A 16,708-nucleotide genomic window follows, 5' to 3' on the forward strand; every position below is an offset into this window, starting at 1 on the left:
TTAAGATATTTCCTAAAATGTTTGCCCATGAAATAAATTGAAACATTGAGCTGATTCGCTTATTGAACCAACTTGAAATGTTTCGAAGTTTTACCCCTTGAAAGGCTTCAATAGAAAAAATATAAATTTTCTTATCCGACTCCCATCGTGATTAGCTTGAACATTTCAGAGTTTCATGTCTTGAATAGCTTGCTGAAGAAAAATCATTTTTGCACGCCAATTTGGTCTGTAACATATAAAAATAGTTCAAAGTTTCGGAGATTGAAATGGCTGCCTATGATAAATTACTTTTATGCGAACCGATTCTGCCTATGAAATAACTTGAACTGTTTCAAAGTTTTATCGGTTGAAAAACGTCTATAGAAAATTTATAATTTTTCGTCATCCGATTCCTGGTATAGTTGTGCAGTTTCATGGCCCGAATAGTTTGCCTGAGAAAAATCATTTGTCGCAAACCAATTCGGTCTATGAAATAACTTGAAAAGCTTACAAATTTTATTGGTTGATGGCTCCAATTGGAAACCTAAAATTTTTCGACATCCAAATTTTTCGTGAATTAACATGAAATAGTTCAAGGTTTAATAGCTTACTTTTAAAAGAAGCCCGAAATAATTTGAAAATTTTAAAATTTTTCTTGCTTACGGTGTTACTTGAAATAATTTGAAAAATTTTTAAGTTTCCTTGCTTGAATAGCTTGCGCAAGAAAACTAAAGTTACTCGGAACACAATTTTTGGTCTAAAAATCAATTGGAAATGTATTAAATTAGCTTATAAAGAAATCAGTTTTCGTGGACTGATTCGCTTTTTGAAATAAACTTTTTGAAATAAACATTTCAAAGTTTCATAATTTGAATTGCTTGCTTCGAAAAACTTGAATCGCTTGATCAGAATAACCAAATTTTTGCAAGCCGATTGATCATGGGAGACACGCTTGCTAGTTAACATTAACCTGGTAAAATTTCTGAAGTCGTTGCAGCAAACTATCATGAATAAGGACAGTTTGTTGAAGGAGAGACTTTTTTGATTCTGAAACCCGTAGTCAGGTTGTCGATTGGATTTCATTTAATGAATAGCTATAATAGTGGTACAAAGTTTCCATCTGTAGTAGTTGAAATAAAATAATTCAATTAAGAAAAACATAAAAATCTCATAGATTTTCTAATTTTATGTTTTTTTTCCTGACAATAAGAGGTGCTTCAATCAGTTAATTTTATGAAATGAGATGTTGATAGCTATTATTACGCAAAAATATAGAAAAACTAGAAAGCATGGTCAATATTTTGCTCACGTTTTTGTTTAAATAAGGCTGAAACTAGAAACATGCGTTGACTGTTTGATAATTTTGTAATCCAAAGCACAGCCGTGAAGACCTCGATATAATACGACCATTGCTCATCTATGTATGGGTTATTCTTGACTTGCCTTAATTTTCCATTACCAAAAAATGGCAAATTGATAATAACTCAGAAAACAACAGAAATGAACCTCGGATAAAAACTATATCACCGTGATTGATTTTAAAAATAAAGCAAACGGACTTTCAATCATAACAGCACGTGCCTATCTTACTTTAAAAAGTTTGATTGTTTTGGGTATTGTACCGATTTTCGAGCGTGCCGTTTTGAATTAGCAATTTTAAATTTTACTCAGCTCGAAGCGCCTCGCATCTGTTTCAGTTTCAGTTGCATATGTGATTAAAAAACTCAATCATAATTGCACTAACAGCTGTATGCTAAGGTTTATTTTTCGCTTTTTGTCATTGCATTTGAAATTAGATGTAAGACCGTTCATTTAATAAAATATGAAACTTAATTTTTACTTGAATGGGTATTATAAAAGAGTCGATGAATGTACTTCAGACTCTTATAAATGTCGTGATGATATATATTTTTATAGTATTTTTTCAAGAAACGTCTTTTAACATTGTATCAACAAAAGAATTGCGTTCATACTTATAAATGCACGAGGAATGCCCTTTGCTTTTTGAGCAAAAGCTTTTCATCGAAAAGTGTATATGCTTTTTGAATGTTCAGTTCACATCTATTTGCTAGAAGGCAGTTAAAATTCTCTCTCCAATTATGGAAGCCGAAATGGTCATAACAAACGTGGTCGATTTCTAGTTTCGATTGTAGAATTTAGTTTTTAGATTTCCCAGCGGAATAACAAACTTTCCTTGTAATCCAGTTTTTTAAACTTGGGTTAAATTTATCAAACAAATGAAGAACTTATTGAAAAATAAAATTCAAAAAACTCTAAGCTAATCAGGTGAACAATTAAGCCACTAAGCAGGACTAAATTTTCAACAATCATTTATTTTATATTTGCAACAGATTAAAATTGCAAGTTCAGTCCTTCACTGATTCACTTATTCTAGCCCTATAAACAGAAAAACTTATGCAGATTTCTTCGTCACAAATACAATTTCTTAAATGTAAAATTCAACCCTACGCCATAGGTCCTTCCCGAAACTTCGTGCCGTGGTCAGATTATAAACTACACCACTTGATAACACTTCAGAAAACAGTTTGAATAAAATCGGTGTTTTCATTATTTTTTCTAATTTTGATTCGAATCATTGAACGCAACGAATAGGTTTTACTCATAAAAGCAGTAATTATTTTTTTATTTTGACTATTCAGTAGGGTTTCTTAAGTTTCAGTTGAAAAATTGACAATTCAACTTATTCGTAAACTGACAATAATTCAACAATTAATACAAAATGAATATATGTTTTTTGCAAAAGGGCAGGAGGACTAGACAATATTTGTCAATTGGTTTCACAGTGAAAATTTTTGTGTAAGAATGAAAAAGTCTGAGCGCGATTGTAAATATTTCAAATTGAAATGCTTTGCGGTTTTAAAAAATTAAACTTGATTGCTCGTATAGCAGGGCAAAGCACTGACTGCCCCTAAATAGTTGTCAAATGGATGTTTTTAAATCAAGAGTAATATGTGAGTAGTACAAAATTAATACAACCTATTAGCTCAATTCAATTTGGAACAATTTTATGAGAGTAGACAAACTTGCCTCAATTCAATCTGGAACAATTTTATGAGAGTAGACAAACCAGCGAAACATAAACCGACCAAAATTGCGCAGGGTATAAAAATCAGCTCAAAACTTACGTCACATATATGAAATGTTCAAGACTCTCGTAAATATTACAAAATTGCTATATAACTATTGATTAACAGTTACGAATTTTCGGCTGGTTTACTTTAGCTTATATGCCACCAATTGTTTATTTGCAAAAACCTAGCTAAAATTGCAAAAAACAATCAAAGGTAGTATATCTTATTTACATTTGAACATGGTAGTCGACATATTCAATTGGGCGAAAAAAAATTGGCAAAAACAATGCTTTTGATCGCAGAAAAATGACTGAATAAAAAGCCTACTCTAAGGATAAACAAGGGTGCTCGTATAACACTGGTAGAACGGTGGAAGCAGGGCCGGGTGCTAAAAACCACAAGTTTTATTATTTAGAGAATGGTTATCAAATAATTTTAAAATGAGAAGTCAATATTTTTTTAAATTAATTTCGCGCGTGATATTGTATTAATAAGAGCCATTTGCTTGCTTAGTTCAGTTTGAAATGATTTAATCTGCCGCTTACGCTGTAATGGAAGGAAACATTTTTGCAATAATTATCACTATTTAAATTATAGTGTCTAAGTATTCCCACCTCAAACACTTTTTAAATTTGTCAAAAAAATTATAGTAGAAGTATCTTTTTAATTCTGAGCCCCATGCAGCAATAATTTTCAGATGCTTTTAAAAAATACTTCCAAAAATGCTTAGTTTCAAAGACAAAAATTGTCTGGAGGAAAAATCACCCCGGCGTAAATATTATGAACTTTCTACTATAATCGGAAAAATAATCCGCAGTTTTTTGAAAGTCAGAACAAGCACAAAGTGATAAATTTTTTGTCTATCTGGACAAAATTAAGTTAATTAATTTACATTTTTTCTCTGACTCTCAAAAAAAGTGACGGTATTTTTTTTATTGGAATAATTTTTCCTCCAAACACTTTTTGAATTTTCAATTAGTAGTGTTTTACGGGATTTGCCTTCGAAAGCTAAAATTTAAAAAAAATAAATTTTCAAACTTGTATCAGTTTTGCAGTATGCAGGATTGAAAATTGCCATTTCGTCCAATTTGGAATGAATAATTGTTCCAGATAAGCATTGATATTTGCTGAGTATATCACTTTGAACTGTTTGAAGAATAATTTTTTCTAAAATTTTCAGCTTTTAAATTTTTTCCAACTTAAGCATTTTTTAAAATTGAAAACCAAAGGCGTTTAAGTGTTTAACGTCTAAAATCTGGCTTTATACGTTCCAAGGATTTTTGTCTCAAATTTGATACAGTGCTCATTTTGTGTAATCGCATAAATGATTAACCAGCCAGAATGAAGATCTGTGAGTTTTGGGTAAAATTTGGGTTCACCTTATCAATCCAAAGGCCTGAAAATTTTGCAGCGCAAAACGTTAGGGGTTTCGAGGAAAGGTCAACAAAATTATTTTTGAATGAAACGAAGGCCGTACACACTTTTGCAAAGGTTTCGCATTACTCATTTTTAAATGCAGAAAATCTTGCAAAATTTTGCACAATGCGAAACGAAAAAAAAGTGGAAAAAATTCATTTTATATATATTTTGTAGTTGTTCTGTAACCCATTATCTTGGATTTCAAATGAATTAAAATGCATTATAAATTTTCAGAAAAAAATGGATTTAAATCGATTTTTTTGTCCAATTTTGTGGTCTAAGCTTAATATGAGAATCGATTATATTGACAATGTTTAAGACCACAAAAAATAGATTATAATCAATTTTTATCATTTTTCTTAGATTCGAATCGGATCAGTGTTTAAGAGAACTGATTGAATTCTTTTTTTTCAAAAGTCTGCTCGGCCAAACAAGGATGTCGTATACTTTAAACAAGAAGGTGAAGGGATCAAATATCCTTTTAACGAATAGGATTCCTAAGCCTTACTGTTGATGGAATTTTTGGTCGAACGGCGATCTCTGAAAATCAAAATGTCTCTACTGAAAAAAAGCTTAGATGTTTCATATCAGAACATCTAGAGATAATTGAGAAGGTTCATTATATCTTAAACATTTTGACTTTTACCTTTAATATTACTTCACCCAGGAGGAAAAAATACCGAAACTGTTCACCTAAGTAGTGGATGTTGCGGTTGCACCACTTAACAATTGATCGCTCGGCTTGGTCTTTTGAAATTTTGAAGCTTTTTGTAAGTTTGTAGATTTTGCGTTTTACGCTGCATTATCAAACATTTAATCATCAGAATAAACTTAGATTGCTTTGTATTTTTCTAGGTGAGCGAGAACGTAGATGAGCTTCTGTTTAAAATGTGTGTACTAGGAGGTCTGTCAGATGAGAGAGGCAAACTCTTTCTGACCAAGGCCAATTTCTTCATCGCGATCGAAATTCTCACACCCCAGGTAAGATTTTCCTTCGATATTATTTCTGCTTATCTGTTTCTTTTTCTAGAAAAAATATTTGACAAACATGTGTAAAACGTATACTTTCTGTTTTTCCAAGCCCAGCATTTTGGAAACAAACCAGGTCATAAAGGAAACGAAACTCTTAAGAATTTATCTTCTTTTAGAAGAGAATCAGAAAATCTAATTCTCATATCATGCAAGCAAGAAATAACAAGACTGCTCGTATCAGGGCAAAGCCCTGAGTGTTCAGACTGCCGTTAAGGTTTATGGAGCAGCAGTAATAACATTTAAAAAATTAAGTGAAATGAAATAAAATAAAACGAAAATTTTTTTTTCTAAAAATTGAATTTTTTATGAAAATCATCCCCCCACACGCCATATAAAGTACAAAAAGAGAGATTTCATTCCTTGTAACAATCTAACTATGGCAAATAAGCTTCGATCACCAGTTTGAAACGATTTTTAAGACGGATTGAATTTCCGCTTACGCGTTAATAGCGCGAATTATATCGCGCGTTAATTGTCCCAAATTGGTAAAATGGCCAAAATGGCAATCTTTAAACCATCATAACTTTACGAAAAATGATCACAGCTGAAATATCTTTTCAAATTTAAGCTCAGTACAACAATGCCTTTTGAATGATATAAAAAAATTCCGTCAAAAATGGCTAGTTAAAAAGTCGAAATTTGTCCGAAGAGAAAAAAAAACCCACCCCGGGCACAAATATTCCGTTACTTTCGTATCGAAAGTCGGAACAAAAATCATGTTTTCGAATAATTTTACAAGATATTGCCTTCCAAGCTGCATTTCAGATGTATTCAAACAACTAAGTTTTCATGAATCTTACACCATGTGCATAGCGTAGTGTGATAGTACGATGTAATTTTTTTCTGAGTTGATACGTTTTGGATTCTCAATTGAACTGAAAAATTACCTGTTTCAGACAATAGAACCAAAATTAAAAACTCAATTCAGAAATTTCTTAACTCAATATACAGATTGTAGATTTGCATATCTTTACAGGAACTTGGTTTTATAAATTCTAGTTTTAAAATGAAAGTCAGTGTGTTGCCTTAGAATTTTTAGATTATCAAAAACAAATTATTCTAGCAAAAAATTAGTTTTTGTGCATTTTAAAGCTACCGTTTTTTGCGACTCTCTCGCTTTTGCGAATTTTTTGTGGATTTGTAGCAACGTCTTTTTTCAGGAAAATTCGAAATCTTGTAAAATCCTTATAAAATTTAGTTTTTTCTAAAGCATGTGGAAAATTTAGAAACGGCCTACAATTTATGCATTTCAAGTAATCATGACAATACTCAAGTTTGTCTTTTTTCTCCCATTTTAATTTATACTTCATAATAAGCCGTAGATAATGTTTCCAAAAATCATGCAAGTGGGTCATTTCTGCGGGTGTCTCATATCATGAAGGAAAACTAATGCAGCGCTCTCCGGTTCAAGATAATGCTGCTAATTGTCAAGTCAAAACAAATAACGTTGAAGAATTATAATTTATTCAAACTACCAAAAAATGTCCTGCTCAATTTGACTAGAATATTGATTCTCACTGTATTTTTATCAGTTACACAAGGTATGAATGCTTTTTCATTGACCGAAATGGTTTTTGCGCTAAGCGAAGTTATCATAATCATATCCAACGTTGTGATAACAAATTATCAAATCAGAGAATGTTTTCTTTTCAAGTTTTGGTCTGCTTGTCGTGTTTTGAACTTGAAGATTTCAAGAAATTTTTATCGAAAAATATTATAATGTCAAACACAAATGTCAAAAAATATACAGTTAGACATGAAACATAAAGCAACCGGAAAATATAAGTAAATATAATCAGAATACACCACAATAAAAAAACTAGAAGAGCATAGAGTTGTAATCCTCAAATTCAAAAGAAGCAATTCGGGCTACTAGTTATGGAAAATAAATTTACTACCAGATTTAATAGAAGGAATCTTGATTGAAAATTTCTGAACTTCGCTGGTGTTTAGCGCTCTTTACACACAGTAAATATATCCTGGGATCTTGGTAGTTTTTTTCTGTTTTTTGTTCCTTCGAAGTTATTTCTTTTTAAATTAAGCTCGTTTCATTTTCCAAATACTACCTCTTTTGATAGGTGAATTATGATTTGACAAACAAATCTGTAAGGAAATTGCCATTAGTTTTCGATACTACCGAGCACAGTTGACAATATCTTGGAATATCCAAAATCTTAAAAATTGTTACAATAAACAAAATCGCTTCCGCGAACAACAGCTTTTGAATGTCTACTTTGGTAACCTCAGGCTCCGGCGAGACTGATTTCGGTTTTCAAAAGTTTCTCAGAAAAAAAAGCGTTTCTTTCATCGTATGAAAAAAAAATGTATAGGCACTACCTTGTCAATTTTTGTTCATTTAGTATGCACAACTATTTTGACATTGAGTTAAATCTGATTTTTAGTATCGACAACCTTAATAAATCACGAGAATGCTTTAACAACTTTGTTCATTGGCAATTACAAACAATAAATTTTACAGTAAGCTGATTTGACATTTTTTATTGAACACGACTGATCTGATTCAACTCAATGGACGTTCGTCGTGACACTAAAAAAATTAATTACTTAAACAGACAAACAAAGTTATACATTTTTTTGCGTCATCTTCTCAGTTGGCAATAAAAAAAGGTTTAAGACATTCGGTAGCAGACCTAAATACCAAAACTTCGGTTTTATTACTTTATTCTTTCACAGTTGTTCCATTTCAACCATCATATCGTGATTATCATCTTCAGAAGCAGTCATTGAATAAAGCTTAACTCCTAAGAAAAACAAAACAAAAAACTGAATTAAGTTTCGTTCATTTTTTTTGATTGTTTTGTAGACGTAGCAATTAAAATTGAGCATGTAAGTAAAAAAAATAGTTAAAAATTACAAGAAAGCAATTAAACTCTCTACGGACTCAAATACTGATGTTCGTCAGATGTGGATTTGTTAGCATAAGCTCTTCTTTCAATTTCAATAGATTTTTTTGGCTAGTAATCCTTAGAACAAAACTGATAATTGAGCTATAGGAAATATTGATTCATCGCAAAACAATTTACAGGCTGGACTTTAAAATGGAGCAATCAGCTTATGGTGAGCTCAGCAGCTCCTGAAAAATTTGACGTTTCTAAGCAGAAGACCACTGTGATTGAAATTGTAACCCAAACTGCAAAAGAAAAACGATTTGGTGGTGGTCTTCACATTCAAAAAATCTCATAGAAGTGACTAAAAATTATAGAAGTAGTAGAAGCTCGGCAAAAATTGAAACATTCAAAAAAAAACAATCGTAACGAGAATTATAGCTGATTTGGTACATATTAAAGCTACCCAATGCTCGCTGATTTTATTGAAAAGGAACTGTTGTTGATAATTTATCGGAAAGCTTTCGACCTAAATTTCAAATCAATTCTTTTGCTTACTGAGTTTATGCTCAAAAAAACTGGTTACTGGGGCAATTTTTATGCATGACTCGTTTATTTGAGATATGAAAAACCTGTTCCTCTTGTTTCTTTTTCACAGTTTTAAATAAACAAACGTCTTAACTATCTTCCATGACATTACTCTTCCTGTCAATAGACTTATAACTTTGCAGATGAACAGTGACTAAGCCCACAAAAGTTTCACCGGATCAAATTTTTGTAGGAGCAAAGACAATAAAGACAATGCGGCAGTGGATTTAGCGCTCTGGTTGTTGATTTTGTTCTTTTTCACATAGCGTTTGCAAGGTAGAATGCTTACAGGATGGAAGATGAAATTGGGCAATAAGCTTATGATGAGTGCAGCGCTTGAAATAACTGACGTTGATAAGCAGAAGACCATTGTGACTAAAATTATAACTCAATTTGCAAAAAAACTTGGTGGTGGCCATATTCAAAAGTTATCATTGACGGGACAAAAAATTAACGAACAAAAAAAATGGAAAAAATTAGACGTTCGAAAACGAGAGTTAGAGCTGTTACTTATGAGTTAGAGCTGTTAGATTCTTACCTATTGAAACTCTCAATTGCTCGCAGGTTTTATTAGAAACAAACCGTTGTTGATAACTTCTCGGAAAGTTTTCGACCAAAGTTTAGGATCAGTTTTTACCTGATGAATTTATGCTCAAAAAAACTGGTGACCGTGCTAATTTTTTTAGCATAAGTCGCTGATTCGAGATATGAAAAAACTGGTTCTTTTGTTTCTGATTCACCATTTTCAGTATTCAACTTCTTTAACTATCTTTTGTGACTTTACCCTTCTTCAATGGATTTAAAACCTGGTAGATGGACAGTAACCAAGCGCAAAAAAGATTCACCAAACAAAATTTTGTAAGAGTAAATTTTCTTGTTTTTTTTTCAATTTTTAGAACAAAAAACTGTAGTAAATTTTGTAGATTTCCGAAATTTTGCGAGTAATCGCGGGGATTTAAGACTCAAGCGTCAGGGAAACGGTTTCAAGCCTACCAGAATTGTCAATGATTCTTAAATCTCAAAAAGACCTGGTTCGTGATTTAAAGGTAATTTTGTTTTTTGGTCATCTGGAGTTGTTTCATCGCCTGTGAACTTCAGTTGCTGGTTTTACGCCTAACGATTATTACAGTCTCTCCGCTGATGAGGAATTCATAACGCTGCGAAGCATTAAGAGCCATAAATATTTCAATCGAACGCATATATGAGAAAAACAACCGTGAAAGAATAAATGCGTTCTGGTTTTGAATCAATTTTCATGAAAACTTCTGCAAATTACTGCTCTTTACACGAATAAATTACAAATTGCACTCGCGCAACAACTCCGCGAAGCTGACTACCGGAAAAGATTTACTTGTTAAGCTGTGAGACAAGTTATAACAGCAGCGATTACCAATAGTCAGTTCCTTGAAACAAATTGAACAAAAGTTTTTCACTATCAACAAGTTCCAAAACACCTAGTGAGGCCAAAACACAACATATTATGTGTTTTGGTCTCACTAGCACACACCAGGTTGCTCATGAATTCCTGCATCTTGAAATTTCTGATAGCTCAGTTGCCTTTCTAGCTTCATTTCTTGCGTTGACAGCAAACGTAGAAATTTATATTTGTGGATATTTTCTCATCTAAATATGCTAATATTGTCATGCAAAGAATGTATTTTCGACTTCAGCAGTCTAAAAAATGGTTTCATTCCATTTGCAGTCCTTTTCCAGAGCTCTCAACTATGAAAATTCAAGTATCTTGGAGAATTTTTTCCTTTATACTGTTAACTTCATCATAACTGCCAAATCCAATGTCAAGTTTCCTTGTCGCATTACACTGTTTATGTAGATTTGGTTTTTAAGTTGAATTTGGATGCGTTTAGACTTACAGCACATTCAGCTCAATTCAAATAAAAGCTGCGCACTTTTTTGGCTGACCAAAAATGTTGACCTCGAAATAACTTTAATATATCTAAATACTTTCCAAGTGTTATATTTTTTCGTTGCATATTTCTTAGTTCTCAGTAGTATATTTTGGGGCTGATCAGGGGGGGGGGGGGGGGGGGGGGGGCTGGGGGGAGGGGTTGCCGGCGGTCCCCCATGTTTTAAGATAGGGAATAGATTTCCGGTACCGCTGGCTATGTATTGAGATAGGGAATAGATTTCCTTTGTATTAAGATAGATTATAGATTTCATATGTATTAAGATAGGTTATAGGTTCAACAAAAAGTTTGAGATGGTAAGATGGTAAGTTTCAGAAAATTTTCTCGGCGCCCGATCTTACCATGTTTTAAGATAGTGTATATATTTGTTTATATATAAGGATTAGAAATTCAATGTATTAAGACACGGAAGAACTTTCCCTATGTATTAAGATAGGGAATTGTAAGGTTTCAGTGTGATCGTAAGGGAATGGTAAGAAAAACGGTATTTTTTTCGTTTTTGTGAGGAAATGTCTATTTTTTTTCGCAAAAGTCTTGGCCACTTTAATTGGTGAGTAACATTATTAGATGTAGATTGTGGAATGAAAGTAATATGATTTTGGTTCATTGTAAGTCAATGGTAAGAGGAGAAATATTAAATTTTTTATCAAAAAAATTGATAATTTTTCAAAAAACTTCAAAACACGATAAGATTTGATGTAATTCGACCAATTAACTGTTTTAATAGACAATCTTACTCTATAAAACGGTGCTCTAGTTACCTAAAACTATGCTAAAACCTACTGAGTTTTCGAAAAACATCAAAGTTTTGAAGAAAAAAAACTGCAAAAATTTAAAATATTTGGAAAAACTTGCCGAGCTCTCAGGTTTTGGTTAAAGATTTTGTCGCATCTGATCTAGTTGTAAAACATCACGTTATATTTCGAGCAGAGTTTAAAATTAAGCCCAATTGGTTTTTTCATTGGAATCATATTTAGACAATGATAAAATTTTTGAAAAAAAGTTTTTTTTTTTCAATTTTCACACAAAATATTAAAATATGATAAAATTTACCCTAATTTGAGCTCATAAACAGGTTATCTCAGTTGTAAATATCAAAGGGAAACTTGATAAATAGAGGTTTTGGAAAAAAAATTGCCAACATTTAAATAATGATGAAAAATTTGCAAAAAATTTATAATTTCTTCAGAAAACTTCATAACACGATAAGATTTGATGTAATTCGACCAAATAACTATTTTATTGGATAAATATTTTCACCCTATAGAACAGTGCTTTATTTACCTAAAACTAAGCTGAAAACTTCTGAAACTTAGAAAAACATCAAGGTTTTGGAGAAAAAAAAGTTGCGAAAATTTAAAGTATTTGGAAAACATTGCAAAAACTTTAATTTTTTGGAAAAAAATGCAGAACTCTCAGGTTTTGTTTAAAATTCTGTCGCATCTGATCTTTTTGTAAACTATCACGTTATATTACGTGAAGAGATTAAAATTAGGCACAAGTTGTTTTTCAGTTTTAATCTTGTTGAGACAATGATAAAAAAAATTTCGAAAAAAAGAACGGATTTTTCCAAAATTTTCAATCAAAATAAACAAATATGATTAAATTTACCGTAATTTGAGCTCAGAATCAGGATACATAGAGTTGTGAATACCGGAAAAAAAGCTTTTAGAGGTTTCAAACCCAGTGAAACTTTGAAAAAAATCAACGTTTTTGAAAAAAATTGCAACTTTTTAAAGTATTTTGAAAAAATTGCAAAAATTTTGAGTTTTTGGGAAAAAAAGGCAAAACGATTACTTTTTTGGCTACTTTTTTTGTTGCTTCTGGTCTAATTGAAAAATAATATATTGAGATTAACAATTTAAAATTGAGCTCAAAATAAATTTTAATTGGCATCATGTTGTAACAATAATCCATAATTTTGAATAAAAAGATTGGTTTTACCACAGTTTTCTCTCAAAAATTTTGAAATACGATAATTTACCTTATTTTGAGCAAAAACGCGGGTTATATGATGCCCTGAATACTAAACGGAAAGCTTATATTAGCTGAATCAATATTGAAACTAACTCGAGAAAATACCGAAATTAATCGTATTTTTTCGAGAAATTGAAGTAAAATATAGTCAAATCAATCCAAACGTTTTAAATTTATCCTACTATTTGTGACTAACTAGCTTTTGTGCTTTTCAGGGAGAATTTGAGTAAGAACCTCAAATCAATTGAACAAAAAGATCAATATTCAATGAATTTTCTAGATCAGACTCCATGATTCAACTCCTCAGTTTTTTCTCAATGAGTAACCCAAATAAGTACAAAAAAGTACAAGTTGTGAAAAAGTTTTCACATTGATAACAATAATTATCAGATCAATGATGAAAAATGAGCAAAATATTGCATAGTGCTTTGTTGAGAATCATGTTGAGACAATGATAAAAATTTTTGAAAAAAATATGAGTTTTGCACCAAATTTTATATAAAGTTGTGAATACCAGAGGGAAAGCTTCAACTCCTGAGTTTTTTTCTCAAGAAGTAATCCAAACTTGGACAAAAACTACTTTGATAAAAATAACTTTCAGATCAATGATAAAAAATGAACAGTATACTGTTAAAATTGACTAAAATTGGGGTAAAATTTACTTAAAAGTATGACAGATTTTGTCTGAAATTGAACAAAAACTTTTTCATAAATATCGACTATCCTTCTGTTGCTTTTGCAACTTATGTTTTATGATTTTTTTTGGTAGATGTGTAATATGTTTTAAGTTTATTCTTGCTTTCTGCTTAATACAAGTTTACGCTCCCGAACTCGCTTTGCAAGAATTTTTAGTCAGAACTGAGGATTTTAGCAGGAAAATAGTATCAATTGAACGAACAGTTTGCTGGCAGAAATAAAATTAGAACTGGTAACATCTGATTTTTACTACGTAATTTGCACATGTTTGCCTTCAAGTTCCCTTGATCAGTTGCTACAGTGAAGTATTTAAACAAAAACACTACTTTTTGTATCAGTAACTCTCACTTTTATTGCAAAATAATTATTAAATCACATATTTTTCTTAATTTTGTTGAAAATTGTCTCACACATGATCAAATGAGAAACAGTCAGTGCTATCTAAAACATTCAAAAGCACATGTAAGAAGTGAGAATAAAAGGTGTATTTTTACTTTCAGCTTTTAGAACAAAATAAGAGCAGCTCTATTGGTTATAATCTGAAAACCTTCTGAAGTAGAAATACGCAAGGAAACCTAGTCTCTAAGTCCTACATTATCTAAAAACTGTCAAGAAAACGCAATTAAAAAATCGACGAAGCAAAAAAATGAAGGCGCAAACTTTCACCATTGATTTATTTTGCGAAATTTAATAAGCAAAAAACTCTATAGTTCTAAAAAATTGAAGCTAACCAGAACTGTGTGTCTAAATGAAAGTTTTCAATTCAAACTTCATATAATCAACCTTTGAGTCTGCTAAAGCATCAAGTAGCTTAGAAATTTGTAGCAAGCTCCTTATTATTTTCTCTAAAAAACTTTCTGCATCAAATTTTTATCCAAAGTAATGTAATTTAGATCTTGAAAGCAAATTTTTTGATTTATGCTTCATGTGTCATCTTGCAAATGATGTCGGAGTTGGGTTTACTTCAAAATAATTATCCTCAATACATTTGAATTTTCATAAAATTGACTAAATTTGAGGAAAATTTACTTAAAATATGACAGATTTTGTCTGAAATTGAACAAAAACTTATTCATAACTATCGATTATCCTTCTGTTGCTTTTGCAACGTAATATTCTTGATTTTGTCGGTAGATGTGTAATATGTTTTAAGTTTATTCTTGCTTTCTGCTTAATACATGTTTACGCTCCCGAACCCGCTTTGCAAGAATTTTTAGTCAGAACTGAGGATTTTAGGAGGAAAATAGTATCAATTGAACGAACAATTTGCTGGCAGAAATAAAAATTAAAACTGATAACGTCTGATTTTTATTATATATAATGAACATGTTTGCCTTCAAATTCCCTTGATCAGTTGCTACATTGATATATTTAAACAAAAATACAACTTTTTTCATCAGTAACTGTCACTTTTCTTGCAAAATAGTTATTAAATCACATATTTTTCTTGATTTTTTGTTAAAAATTGTCTCAAACATGGTCAAATGAGAAAAAATTGGTGCTATTTAAAACATTCAAAAGCACAAGTAAGAAGTGAGAATAAAACGTGTATTTTTACTTTCAGCTTTTAGAACAAAATAAGAGCAGCTCTATTGGTTATAACCTGAAAACCCTCTGAAGTAGAAATTCGCAAGAGAACCTAGTTCCTAACTTCTACATTATCTAAACATTTTTAAGAAAATGCGATTAAAAATGATTAAGCAAAAAAATAAAGGCGCAAACTTTTTACAAATGATTAATTTTGCAAAATTTAATAAGCAAAAAACTCTATAGTTCTGAAAAATTGAAGCTAACCAGAACAAAGCGTTACTGTGTGTCTAAATGGAAGTTTTCATTTCAAACTTCATATAATCAACCTCTGAGTCTTCTGCTAAAGCATCAATTAGTTTAGACTATCAGCAAGCTCCATATTATTTTTTCTAAAAAACTTTCTTTATCAAATTTTTATCCAAAGTAATGTAATTTAGATCTTGAAAGCAAATTTTTTGATTTATGCTTCATGTATCATCTTGCAAAAGATGTCGGAGTTGGGTTTACTTCACAATAAATATCCTCAATTTATTTGAATTTTCATCAAATTGACTAAATTTTGTGGAAAATTTACGTAAACGTCTGACAGATTTTGTCTGAAATTGAACAAAAACTTATTCATAATTATCGATTATCCTTCTGTTGCTTTTGCAACGTAAATTTCTCGATTTTTTTGGTATATCTGTAATATGTTTTATGTTTATTTTTGCTTTCTGCTTAATACATGTTTACGCTCCCGAACTCGCTTTGCAAGAATTTTTTGTCAGAACTGAGGATTTTAGGAGGAAAATAGTATCAATTGAACGAACAATTTGCTGGCAGAAATAAAATTTAAAACTGATAACGTCTGATTATTATTATATATTTTGCACATGTTTGCCTTCAAGGTCCCTTAATCAGTTGCTACATTTATGTATTTAAACAAAAATACAATTTTTGTATCAGTAATTGTCACTTTTCTTGCAAAAGAGTTATTTAATTACATATTTTTCTTGATTTTTGTTAAAATTTGTCCCAAACATGATCAACTGAGAAACAATCGGTGCTATTTAAAACATTCAAAAGCACATGTAAGAAGTGAGAATAAAACGTGTATCTTTACTTTGAGCTTTTAGAACGAAATAAGAGCAGCTCTATTGGTTATAATCTGAAAACCTTCTGAAGTAGAAATACGCAAGGGAACCTAGTTCCTAACTTCTACATTATCTTAAAATTTTTAAGAAAACGCGATTAAAAACGATTAAGCAAAAAAATAAAGGCACAAACTTTAACAATTGATTAATTTTGCGAAATTTAATAAGCAAAAAACTCTATAGTTCTGAAAAATTGAAGCTAACCAGAACAAAGCGATACTGTGTGTCTAAAAAATGATTAACCTCTGAGTCTGCTAAAGCATCAATTAGTTCAGAAATTTTCAGCAAGCTCCATATTATTTTCTCTAAAAAATCTTCTTTATCAATTTTTTATCCAAAATTTTGTAATTTAGATCTTGAAAGCAAATTTTTTGAATTATGCTTCATGTATCATCTTGCAAAAGATGTCGGAGTTGATTAACTTCACAAAAATTATCCTCAAAACATTTGAATTTTCATATAAATATACCTAATAAACTATGACCTAATAA

At 30.9% G+C, this 16,708-nt stretch overlaps 1 protein-coding gene across 1 annotated transcript in view; it reads left to right on the forward strand.

Annotated features, from left to right (window-relative positions):
• Window positions 1–16,708, forward strand: part of LOC134851948 (E3 ubiquitin-protein ligase rnf213-alpha-like) — a gene marked incomplete at its 5' end in the record, with an annotated part of 191,973 nt that overhangs the window by 76,101 nt on the left and 99,164 nt on the right. Inside the window, 1 exon segment of the mRNA XM_063868223.1 lies at window positions 5,346–5,471. Within this exon segment, the coding sequence (XP_063724293.1) occupies window positions 5,346–5,471 (126 nt within the window).

The sequence above is a fragment of the Symsagittifera roscoffensis genome, chromosome 7 (assembly GCF_963678635.1).
Source record: "Symsagittifera roscoffensis chromosome 7, txSymRosc1.1, whole genome shotgun sequence".
NCBI lineage: Eukaryota > Metazoa > Xenacoelomorpha > Acoela > Convolutidae > Symsagittifera > Symsagittifera roscoffensis.